The following is a 12,951-nucleotide window of genomic DNA, read 5'->3' as shown; positions in this document are numbered from 1 at the left end:
TGGGAAGTGAGTCAGTTGTTGTTCGCTGATGATACAGCGCTGGTGGCTGATTCGGGTGAGAAACTGCAGAAGCTGGTGACTGAGTTTGGTAAAGTGTGTGAAAGAAAGCTGAGAGTAAATGTGAATAAGAGCAAGGTTATTAGGTACAGTATGGTTGAGGGTCAAGTCAATTTGGAGGTAAGTTTGAATCGAGAAAAACTGTAGGAAGTGAAATGTTTTAGATATCTGGGAGTGGATTTGGCAGCGGATGGGACCATGGAAGTGGAAGTGAATCATAGGGTGGGGGAGGGGGGCAAAAATTCTGGGAGCGTTGAAGAGTGTGTGGAAGTCGAGAACATTATCTCAGACAGTAAAAATGGGTATGTTTGAAGGAATAGTGGTTCCAACAATGTTGTATGGTTGCGAGGAGTGGGCTATGGATAGAGTTGTGCGCAGGAGGGTGGATGTGCTGGAAATGAGATGTTTGAGGACACTATGAGGAGTGAGGTGGTTTGATCGAGTAAGTAATAATAGGGTAAGAGAGATGTGTGGTAATAAAAATAGTGTGGTTGAGAGAGCAGAAGAGGGTGTTTTGAAATTCTCTGGGCACATGGAGAGAATGAGTGAGGAAAGATTGACCAAGAGGATATATGTGTTAGAGGCAGAGGGAATGAGGAGAAGTGGGAGACCAAATTGGAGATGGAAAGATGGAGTGAAAAAGATTTTGAGTGATTGGGGCCTGAACATGCAGGAGGGTGAAAGGCGTGCAAGGAATAGAGTGAATAGGAACGATGTGGTATACCGGGGCCGACGTGCTGTCAATGGATTGAACCAGGGCATGTGAAGCGTCGGGGTAAACCATGATAAGTTCTGTGGGGCCTGGATGTGGAAAGGGAGCTGTGGTTTCGGTGTATTATTACATGACAGCTAGACAGAGTGTGAACGAATGGGGCCTTTGATGTCTCTCCTAGCACTACCTCGCACACATCAAGGGGGAGGGGGTTGTTATTACATGTGTGGCGAGGTGGCGATGAGAATGAATAAAGGCAGACAGCATGAATTATGTACATGTGTATACATGTATATATCTGTGTGTGTGTGTACATATATGTATACGTTGAGATGCATAGGTATGCATATTTGCGTGTGTGGACGTGTATGTATAAACATGTGTATGTGGGTGGCTTGGGCCATTCTTTCGTCTGTTTCCTTGCACTACCTCACAAACCCGGGAGACAGCAACAAAGCAAAATAAATAAATAAATTAAATAAGAAAATAGTTATACAAAGCTCAAGGGTAAAGGAAAAGATATGTTTGGAAACGTGTTAGGAGTAAAGTCAGGGGCTGATGAGAGGATAACTGTCAAGGAAGGAGTAGCACTACTCCTGATGCAGGAGTTGTCGTAGTATATAAAAGATTGCAAGGAAATGAATTCCAGATTGATGCGAATAAAACTGAAAGTGGATGGTGAGAGATAGGTGATTATTGGTGCTTATGCACCTGTTCATGAGAAGAAAGATCATGAGAGGCAAATGCTTTGGGAGCAGCTCAGTAAGTGTGTCAGCAGTTTTGGTGCACAAGACTGGGTAATATTGACGGATGATTTAAATGTACAGATGAGTAACATGGCAGTTGAGGGTATAATTGGTGCACATGGGGTATATAGTGTTGTGAATGGAAATGTTGAAGAGCTTGTGGATTTGTGAGCTGGAAAAAGACTGGTGATTGGGAATACCTGGTTTAAGAAGACAGATATACACAAGTATATGTTTGTGAGTGCACATGGGGTATATAGTGTTGGGAACGGAAATGTTGAAGAGCTTGTGGATTTGTGAGCTGATAAAATAACTGGTGATTGAGAATACCTGGTTTAAAAAGACAGATATACACAAGTATATGTCTGTGAGTTATCCCTGGGGATAAGGGAGAAATAATACTTCCGACGCATTCCTCACGTGTTGTAGAAGGCGACTAAAGGGGATGGGCAGCGGGGGGCTAGAAACCCTCCCCTCCTTGTATTTTAACTTTCTAAATGGGGAAACAGAAGAAGGAGTCACGCGGGGAGTGCTCATCCTCCTCGATAGCTCAGACTGGGGTGTCTGTGTGTGAATGGAACCAAGATGAGAAAAAAGGAGAGGTAGGTAGTATGTTTGAGGAAAGGAACCTAGATGTTTTGGCTCTAAGTGAAACAAACCTCAAGGGTAAAGGGGAAGAGTGGTTTGGGAATGTCTTGGGAGTAAAGTCAGGGGTTAGTGAGAGGACAAAAGCAAGGGAAGGAGTAGCACTACTCCTGAAACAGAAGTGGTGGGAGTATGTGATAAAATGTAAGAAAGTAAACTCTAGATTGATGTGGGTAAAACTGAAAGTGGATGGAGAGAGATGGGTGATTATTGGTGCATATGCACCTGGGCATGAGAAGAAAGATCATGAGAGGCAAGTGTTTTGGGAGCAGCTGAGCGAGTGAGTTAGTAGTTTTGATGCAAGAGACCGGGCTATAGTGATGGGTGATTTGAATGCAAAGGTGAGTAATGTGGCAGTTGAGGGAATAATTAGTGTACATGGGGAGTTCAGTGTTGTAAATGGTAATGGTGAAGAGCTTGTAGATTTATGTGCTGTAGATTTATGGTGATTTGGAATACCTGGTTTAAAAAGAGAGATATACATAAGTATACGTATGTAAGTAGGAGAGATGGCCAAAGAGCGTTATTGGATTACGTGTTAATTGATAGGCGCGCAAAAGGGAGACTTTTGAATGTTAATGTGCTAAGAGGTGCAACTGGAGGGATGTCTGATCATTATCTTGTGGAGATGAAGGTGAAGATTTGTAGAGGTTTTCAGAAAAGAATAGAGAATTTTGGGGTGAAGAGAGTGGTGAGAGTAAGTGAGCTTGGGAAGGAGACTTGTGTGAGGAAGTACCAGGAGAGACTGAGTACAGATTGGAAAAAGGTGAAAACAAAGGACGTAAGGGGAGGAATGGGATGTATTTAGGCAAGCAATGATGGCTTCTGCAAAAGATGCTTGTGGCATGAGAAGCGTGGGAGGTGGGCAGATTAGAAAGGGTAGCGAGTGGTGGGATGAAGAAGTAAGATTATTAGTGAAAGAGAAGAGAGAGGCATTTGGATGATTTTTGAAGGGAAATAATGCAAATGAATGTGAGATGCATAAAAGAAAGAGGCAGGAAGTCAAGAGAGAGGTGCAAGAGACAAAAAAGAGGGCAAATGAGAGTTGGGGTAAGAGAGTATCATTAAATTCTAGGGAGAATAAAAATATGTTTTGGAAGGAGGTAAATAAAGTGAGTAAAACAAGGAAACAAATGGGAACATCAGTGAAGGGGGCTAATGGGGAGGTGATAACAATAGTGGTGATGTGAGGAGATGGAGCGAGTATTTTGAAGGTTTATTGAATGTGTTTGATGATAGAGTGGCTGATATAGGGTGTTTTGGTTGAGGTGGTGTGCAAAGTGAGAGGGTTAGGGAAAATGATTTGGTAAACAGAGAAGAGGTAGTAGATGAAAGCCGGCAAGGCAGCGGGTTTGGATGGTATTGCAGTGGAATTTATTAAAAAAGGGGGTGACTGTATTGTTGACTGATTGGTAAGGTTATTTAATGTATGTATGACACATGGTGAGGTGCCTGAGGACTGGCGGAATGCTTGCATAGCGCCAGTGTACAAAGGGGATAAGAGTGAGTGCTCAAATTACAGAGGTATAAGTTTGTTGAGTATTCCTGGGAAATTATATGGGAAGGTATTGATTGAGAGGGTGAAGGCATGTACAGAGCATCAGATTGGGGAAGAGCAGTGTGGTTTCAGAAGTGGTAGAGGATGTGTGGATCAGGTGTTTGCTTTGAAAAATGTATGTGAGAAATACTAAGAAAAGCAAATGGACTTGTATGTAGCATTTATGGATCTGGAGAAGGCATATGATAGAGTTGATGGAGATGCTCTCTGGAAGGAATTAAGAATATATAGTGTAGGAGGCAAGTTGTTAGAAGCAGTGAAAAGTTTTTATCAAGGACGTACGGCATGTGTACGTGTAGGAAGAGAGGAAAGTGATTGGTTCTCAGTGAGTGTTGGCTTGCGGCAGGGGTGTGTGATGTCTCCATGGTTGTTTAAGATGTCTCCATGGTTGTTTAATCTGTTTATGGATGGGGTTGTTAGGGAGGTGAATGCAAGAGTTTTGGAAAGAGGGGCAAGTATGCAGTCTGTTGTGGATGAGAGAGCTTGGGAAGCGAGTCAGTTGTTGTTCATTGATGATACAGCGCTGGTGGCTGATTCCGGTGAGAAACTGCAGAAGCTGGTGACTGAGTTTGGTAAAGTGTGAGAAAGAAGAAAGCTGAGAGTAAATGTGAATAAGAGCAAGGTTATTAGGTACAGTAGGGTTGTGGGACAAGTCAATTGGGAGGTAAGTTTGAATGGAGAAAAACTGGAGGAAGTGAAGTGTTTTAGATATCTGGGAGTGGATTTAGCAGTGGATGGAACCATGGAAGTGAATCATAGGGTGGGGAGGGGGCATTGAAAAATGTGTGGAAGCCGAGAACGTTATCTTGGAAAGCAAAAATGGGTATGTTTGAAGGAATAGTGGTTCCAACAAGTTATATGGTTGCGAGGCATGAGCTATAGATAGAGTTGTGCGGAGGAGGGTGGATGTACTGGAAATGAGATGTTTGAGGACACTATGAGGTGTGACGTGCTTTGATCGAATAAGTAATAATAGGGTAAGAGAGATGTGTGGTAATAAAAATAGTGTGGTTGAGAGAACAGAAGAGGGTGTTTTGAAATGCTCTGGGCACATGGAGAGAATGAGTGAGGAAAGATTGACCAAGAGGATATATGTGTCAGAGGCGGAGGGAACGAGGAGAAGTGGGAGACCAAATTGGAGGTGGAAAGATGGAGTGAAAAAGATTTTGAGTGATCGGGGCCTGAACATGTAGGAGGGTGAAAGGCGTGCAAGGTATAGCGTGAAGTGGAATGATGGGGCATACCGGGGTCGACTTGCTGTCAATGGATTGAACCACAGCATGTGAAACGTCTGGGGTAAGCCATGGAAAGTTTTGTGGGGCCTGGATGTGGAAAGGGAGCTGTGGTTTTGGTGCATTATATATGACAGCTAGAGACTGAGTGTGAACGATTGTGGCCTTTGTTGTCCTTTCCTAAAGCTACCTCGCGCACATGTGAGGGGAGGGTGCTTTCATTTCATGTGTGGCTGGGCGGCAACAGGAATGAATAAGGGCAGACTATGAATTATGTACATGTGTATATATGTATATGTCTGTGTGTGTGTATATATGTTGAGATGTATAGGTATGTCTATTTGCATGTGTGGACGTGTATGTATATACATGTATATGTGGGCGGGTTGGGCCATTCTTTCATCTGTTTCCTTGTGCTACCTCGCTAACGCGGGAGAAAGCGACAAAGTATAATAAATATAAAATAAACGTTGAAATGTATAGGTATGTATATGTTTGTGTGTGGACGTGTATACCTGTGTATGTGGGTGGGTTGGGCCATTCCCCGCGCTACCTGAGGGGAGGGTGCTTTCATTTCATGTGTGGCTGGGCGGCGACAGGAATGAATAAGGGCAGACTATGAATTATGTACATGTGTATATATGTATATGTCTGTGTGTGTGTATATATGTTGAGATGTATAGGTATGTCTATTTGCATGTGTGGACGTGTATGTATATACATGTATATGTGGGCGGGTTGGGCCATTCTTTCATCTGTTTCCTTGTGCTACCTCACTAACGCGGGAGAAAGCGACAAAGTATAATAAATATAAAATAAACGTTGAAATGTATAGGTATGTATATGTTTGTGTGTGGACGTGTATGTATATACCTGTGTATGTGGGTGGGTTGGGCCATTCCCCGCGCTACCTGAGGGGAGGGTGCTTTCATTTCATGTGTGGCTGGGCGGCGACAGGAATGAATAAGGGCAGACTATGAATTATGTACATGTGTATATATGTATATGTCTGTGTGTGTGTATATATGTTGAGATGTATAGGTATGTCTATTTGCATGTGTGGACGTGTATGTATATACATGTATATGTGGGCGGGTTGGGCCATTCTTTCATCTGTTTCCTTGTGCTACCTCGCTAACGCGGGAGAAAGCGACAAAGTATAATACATATAAAATAAACGTTGAAATGTATAGGTATGTATATGTTTGTGTGTGGACGTGTATGTATATACATGTATATGTGGGCGGGTTGGGCCATTCTTTCATCTGTTTCCTTGTGCTACCTCGCTAACGCGGGAGAAAGCAACAAAGTATAATAAATATAAAATAAACGTTGAAATGTATAGGTATGTATATGTTTGTGTGTGGACGTGTATGTATACATACATACATATACATACATGTGTATGTGGGTGGGTTGGGCCATTCCCCGCGCTACCTCACTAACACAGGAGACAGCAACAAAGTATAATAATTAAGAAAATTAAGCCACAAAAATCTTGCGTATAAATACACAGGTCATCTCAACTACATAAGGTTATCTTTCACATCAACTATTAAGGTCATTAGCAGCTTAATACTGAAGAAATTTAGATGCTCTTGGGAGAATGCATATCTCATCAACGTAATCTCCTCCCTGTATACCTCACACATCATTAAAACTCTAGAGATTATATGGGGAAAAAACCCATAAATTATTCATATGTTATGAAATGATCTAAATAATTTATATCTTTATGATGCATCCATCACATACAGTTCCAAATGTTTGTGCGAGTGCAAGCACAAAGATGACTGCAAACATGCAACAAAACATTTTACATCCTCCAGTCAGTTTGAAGAACCTGGAGTGTACCAGTGTGTAAACTAAAGTAACAAAATGATTAAACTCAATCCCACAGAAAGAGGGCTGTGGAGAGGAACAAAAAGAAGGGTGGATACATACCTCTGGAACCAGCCATAAAACCAAGAATAAGGGCCTTCTCTGGTCTGGTAACTTTATTGCTAGTACGGAACATGTCCTGTGCCTCCAACATTTGCTCTTTCTGTAAATATTGAAACAAGTTATTATGTGAGTCTGTGGCATATGTTAATGTGTCCCATACGAATACATCTGGTTATATAAGATAAAAAGGAGGAAAAACACAAGGGAGATGGATCCCTGAGGAACAATTTTCATTTTCTATGTAGTAAAATCACTCGTAGGATGCAATTAGTTCCCTAATTTCTCTTTTTAGGTGCAACTTCTTATTACATCATCAAAAAAGCTGTTGCAAAGAGATTATCTCAAGCATACTTTGGCTATGTGGAGAATATTTCAGTTTTGTGTAATTCTGATTATCACAGACATACCTTTCTGCTAACTAAGAAGTTGTAGGGCATCTGAAGATGCTATAAGACAACTAACATGTGGACTACTGGCATTCTGTCCACAAACTTACAATCTCTCCTTGTCAACACTTAATACAGCTCATTCTTCATAAATCTAGATTTTTTTGCAGTGAGCACTCATCCATTCATTTTTCCTTTACATTCATTTATTTATTTATTATACTTTGTCGCTGTCTCCTGTGTTAGTGAGGTAGCGCAAGGAAACAGATGGAAGAATGGCCCAACCCACCCACATACACATGTATATACATACACGTCCAGACACGCACATATACATACCTATACATCTCAACGTATACATATATATATACACACATAGACATATACATATATAAACATGTACATAAGTCATACTGTCTGCCCTTTCTCATTCCCGTCGCCAACCCGCCACACTTGAAATGACAAACCCCTCCCTCCACATGTGCGCGAGGTAGTGCTAGAAAAAGACAACAAACGCCACATTCGTTCACACTCAGTCTCTAGTTGTGATGCATAATGCACCGAAACCACAGCTCCCTTTCCACATCCAGGCCACACAAAACTTTCCATGGTTTATCCCAGATGCTTCACATTCCTTGGTTCAATCCATTGACAGCCTGTCGACCCCGGTATACCACATCGTTCTAATTCACTCTATTCCTTGCACGCCTTTCACCCTCCTGCATGTTCAGGCCCCGATCACTCAAAATCTTTTTCACTCCATCTTTCCACCTCCAATTTGGTCTTCCACTTCTCGTTCCCTCCACCTCTGACACATATATCCTCTTGGTCAACCTTTCCTCACTTATTCCATGTGACCAAACCATTTCAAAACACCCTCTTCTGCTCTCTCAACCACACTCTTTTATTACCACACATCTCTCTTACCCTTTCATTTACTTACTCGATCAAACCACCTCACACCACATATTGTCCTCAAACATCTCATTGCCAACACATCCACCCTCCTCCGCCCAACTCTATCCATAGCCCATGCCTCACAACCATATAACATTGTTGGAACCACTATTCCTTCAAACATACCCATTTTTGCTTTCCAAGATAATTTTCTCGACTTCCACACATTTTTCAAGGCTCCCAGGACTTTTGCCCCCTCCCCCACCCAATGATTCACTTCCGCTTCCATGGTTCCATCCGCTGCTATACCTACTCCCAGATATATAAAACACTTCACTTCCTCCACTTTTTCTCCATTCAAACTTACCTCCCAATTGACTTGTCCTACAACCCTGCTGTACCTAATAACCTTGCTCTTATTCACATTTACTCTCAGCTTTCTTCTTTCACACACTTTACCAAACTCATTCACCAGCTTCTGCAGTTTCTCATCCAAATCAGCCACCAGCGCTGTATCATCAGCGAACAAAAACTGACTCGCTTCCCAAGCTCTCTCATCCACAACAGACTGCATACTTGCCCCTCTTTCCAAAACTCTTGCATTCTCCTCCCTAACAACCCCACCCATAAACAAATTAAACAACCATGGAGACATCACACACCACTGCCGCAAACCAACATTCACTGAAAACCAATCATTTTTCCTTTCTTCCTACACGTACACATGCCTTACATCCTCGATAAAAACTTTTCACTGCTTCTAACAACTTGCCTCCCACACCATATATTCTTAATACCTTCCACAGAGCATCTCTATCAACTCTATCATATGCCTTCTCCAGATCCATAAATGCTACATACAAATCCATTTGCTTTTCTAAATATTTCACACATACATTCTTCAAAGCAAACACTTGATCCATACATCCTCCACCACTTCTGAAACTACACTGCTCTTCCCCAATCTGATGCTCTGTACATGCCTTCACTCTCTCAATCAATACCCTCCCATACAACTTCCCAGGAATACTCAACAAACTTATATCTCTGTAATTTGAGCACTCACTTTTATCTCCTTTGCCTTTGTACAATGGCACTATGCAAGCATTCCCCCAATCCTCAGGCACCTCACCAAGAGTCATGCATACATTAAATAAATAACCTTACCAACCAGTCAACAATACAGTCACCCCCTTTTTTAATACATTCCACTGCAATACCATCCAAGTCTGCTGCCTTGCCTGTTTTCATCTTCCGCAAAGCTTTTACTACCTCTTCTCTGTTTATCAAATCATTCTCCCCAACCCTCTCACTTTGCACACCACCTCGACCAAAACACCCTACATCTGCCACTCTATCATCAAACACATTCAACAAACCTTCAAAATACTCACTCCATCTTCTCACATCACCACTACTTGTTATAGCCTCCCCATTAGCCCCCTTCACTGATGTTCCCATTTGTTCCCTTCTCTTACGCACTTTCTTTACCTCCTTCCAAAACATCTTTTTATTCTCCGATCACTCAAATTCTATTCCACTCCATCCTTCCTCCAATTTGGTCTCTCTGTTCTCCTTGTTTCCTCCATCTCTGACACTTACATCCTCTTTGTTAACATTTTCTTATTCATTCTCTCTATGTCTAAACCATTTCAGTACACCCTCTTTTGCTCTCTTAACCACTCCAACACATCTTCATCTAAATCCCATGCCTCACATCCATATAATAATGTTGGGATTAGCATTCCTTCAAACAGCCATATATTTACCCTAGCCAAAAACTGGTACCCAATTTATCAACCAGCTCCCTAGGGGAGGATGAACAATTGGGTTGACAGCAGACTGACTGCCATAACCAGGACTTGAACCTATGCAGGCTTGATCCTGGGTGGCCTATCTTAATAGAAATGCCACATAAGACTACAGTTCTGCTTAATCTATTACTACAGTTCTACAGTATATACAAAATTTAAAACTCACAGTAAGTGAGAGTCCTCGCTTTTGTTGGGACTGTTGTTGCTGCGTGGTAACAGTTGCCTGACTGATAGGAACTTGCTGTGTAGGTTGTGTCTCTGGCTGCGGTGCCACAGTGATGACCTGAGTTGTCTGTTGTGGCTGTGACTGTTGCTGTGGTGATGGTGTTGCCGCTGCTGCTGCCAGAGCTGCTGGGGTCAGGGCAGTGGTTGTATACACCAATTCAGGCTGGAGAGGCTAAAACAACAGAGAACTAAGTATCAATAACTGTACAGCACATATGGTTAAATCATATTCATTTATCATATATCATACTTGACCGCCGTCTCCCGCATTAGTGACTTACTGCAAGGAAATACACGAGCAATGATCCAACCCAACCACATACACATGTATATACATAAACGCCCACACATGCACATATACATACATATACATTTCAGTGTATACATACACAGACATATATATATATATATATATATATATATATATATATATATATATATATATATATATATATATATATATATAAGGCATGTGTACGTGTAGGAAGAGAGGAAAGTGATTGGTTCTCAGTGAATGTAGGTTTGCGGCAGGGGTGTGTGATGTCTCCATGGTTGTTTAATTTGTTTATGGATGGGGTTGTTAGGGAGGTGAATGCAAGACTTTTGGAAAGAGGGGCAAGTATGAAGTCTGTTGGGGATGAGAGAGCTTGGGAAGTGAGTCAGTTGTTGTTCGCTGATGATACAGCGCTGGTGGCTGATTCATGTGAGAAACTGCAGAAGCTGGTGACTGAGTTTGGTAAAGTGTGTGGAAGAAGAAAGTTAAGAGTAAATGTGAATAAGAGCAAGGTTATTAGGTACAGTAGGGTTGAGGGTCAAGTCAATTGGGAGGTGAGTTTGAATGGAGAAAAACTGGAGGAAGTGAAGTGTTTTAGATATCTGGGAGTGGATCTGGCAGCGGATGGAACCATGGAAGCGGAAGTGGATCATAGGGTGGGGGAGGGGGCGAAAATTTGGGAGCCTTGAAGAATGTGTGGAAGTCGAGAACATTATCTCGGAAAGCAAAAATGGGTATGTTTGAAGGAATAGTGGTTCCAACAATGTTGTATGGTTGCGAGGCGTGGGCTATGGATAGAGTTGTGCGCAGGAGGATGGATGTGCTGGAAATGAGATGTTTGAGGACAATGTGTGGTGTGAGGTGGTTTGATCGAGTAAGTAACGTAAGGGTAAGAGAGATGTGTGGAAATAAAAAGAGCGTGGTTGAGAGAGCAGAAGAGGGTGTTTTGAAATGGTTTGGTCACATGGAGAGAATGAGTGAGGAAAGATTGACCAAGAGGATATATGTGTCGGAGGTGGAGGGAACGAGGAGAAGAGGGAGACCAAATTGGAGGTGGAAAGATGGAGTGAAAAAGATTTTGTGTGATCGGGGCCTGAACATGCAGGAGGGTGAAAGGAGGGCAAAGAATAGAGTGAATTGGAGCGATGTGGTATACTGGGGTTGACGTGCTGTCAGTGGATTGAATCAAAGCATGTGTATGGGGATGGGTTGGGCCATTTCTTTCATCTGTTTCCTTGCGCTACCTCGCAAGCGCGGGAGACAGCGACAAAAAAAAAAAAAAAAAAAAAAAAAAAAAAAAAAAAAATATATATATATATATATATATATATATATATATATATATATATATATATATATATATATATATATATATATATATATATATTGTGGCATGAGAAGAGTGGGAGGTGGGTTGATTAGAAAGGGTAGTGAGTGGTGGGATGAAGAAGTAAGAGTATTAGTGAAAGAGAAGAAAGAGGCATTTGGACGATTTTTGCAGGGAAAAAATGAAATTGAGTGGGAGACGTATAAAAGAAAGAGACAGGAGGTCAAGAGAAAGGTGCAAGAGGTGAAAAAAAAGGCAAATGAGAGCTGGGGTGAGAGAGTATCATTAAATTTTAGGGAGAATAAAAAGATGTTCTGGAAGGAGGTAAATAAAGTGCGTAAGACAAGGGAGCAAATGGGAACTTCAGTGAAGGGCGCAAATGGGGAGGTGATAACAAGTAGCGGTGATGTGAGAAGGAGATGGAGTGAGTATTATGAAGGTTTGTTGAATGTGTTTGATGATAGAGTGGCAGATATAGGGTGTTTCGGTCGAGGTGGTGTGCAAAGTGCGAGGGTTAGGGAAAATGAGTTGGTAAACAGAGAAGAGGTAGTAAAAGCTTTGCGGAAGATGAAAGCCAGCAAGGCAGCAGGTTTGGATGGTACTGCAGTGGAATTTATCAAAAAAGGGAGTGACTGTATTGTTGACTGGTTGGTAAGGTTATTTAATGTATGTATGACTCATGGTGAGGTGCCTGAGGATTGGCGGAATGTGTGCATAGTGCCATTGTACAAAGGCAAATGGGATAAGAGTGAGTGCTCAAATTACAGAGGTATAAGTTTGTTGAGTATTCCTGGGAAATTATATGGGAGGGTATTGATTGAGAGGGTGAAGGCATGTACAGAGCATCAGATTGGGGAAGAGCAGTGTGGTTTCAGAAGTGGTAGAGGATGTGTGGATCAGGTGTTTGCTTTGAAGAATGTATGTGAGAAATACTTAGAAAAGCAAATGGATTTGTATGTAGCATTTATGGATCTGGAGAAGGCATATGATAGAGTTGACAGAGATGCTCTGTGGAAGGTATTAAGAATATATGGTGTGGGAGGCAAGTTGTTAGAAGCAGTGAAAAGTTTTTATCGAGGATGTAAGGCATGTGTACGTGTAGGAAGAGAGGAAAGTGATTGGTTCTCAGTGAAT

At 41.9% G+C, this 12,951-nt stretch overlaps 1 protein-coding gene across 2 annotated transcripts in view; it reads right to left on the bottom strand.

Moving 5' to 3' along the window:
* The window catches only part of Nelf-A (Negative elongation factor A), a 115,907-nt gene that overhangs the window by 19,524 nt on the left and 83,432 nt on the right, over positions 1-12,951 (bottom strand). For both annotated transcript variants that reach the window (XM_071666725.1, XM_071666726.1), the window contains exons 8-9: positions 10,158-10,388; positions 6,895-6,994 (exon numbers count right to left, since the gene is read on the bottom strand). In XM_071666725.1, the coding sequence (XP_071522826.1) occupies positions 6,895-6,994; positions 10,158-10,388 (331 nt within the window). The remainder of the gene's footprint in view (positions 1-6,894; positions 6,995-10,157; positions 10,389-12,951) is intronic.

Source organism: Panulirus ornatus, chromosome 11 (genome assembly GCF_036320965.1).
Source record: "Panulirus ornatus isolate Po-2019 chromosome 11, ASM3632096v1, whole genome shotgun sequence".
NCBI lineage: Eukaryota > Metazoa > Arthropoda > Malacostraca > Decapoda > Palinuridae > Panulirus > Panulirus ornatus.
Note: the sequence above shows the minus strand (reverse complement) of the source record. Positions and strands in the feature narration are given on the sequence as shown.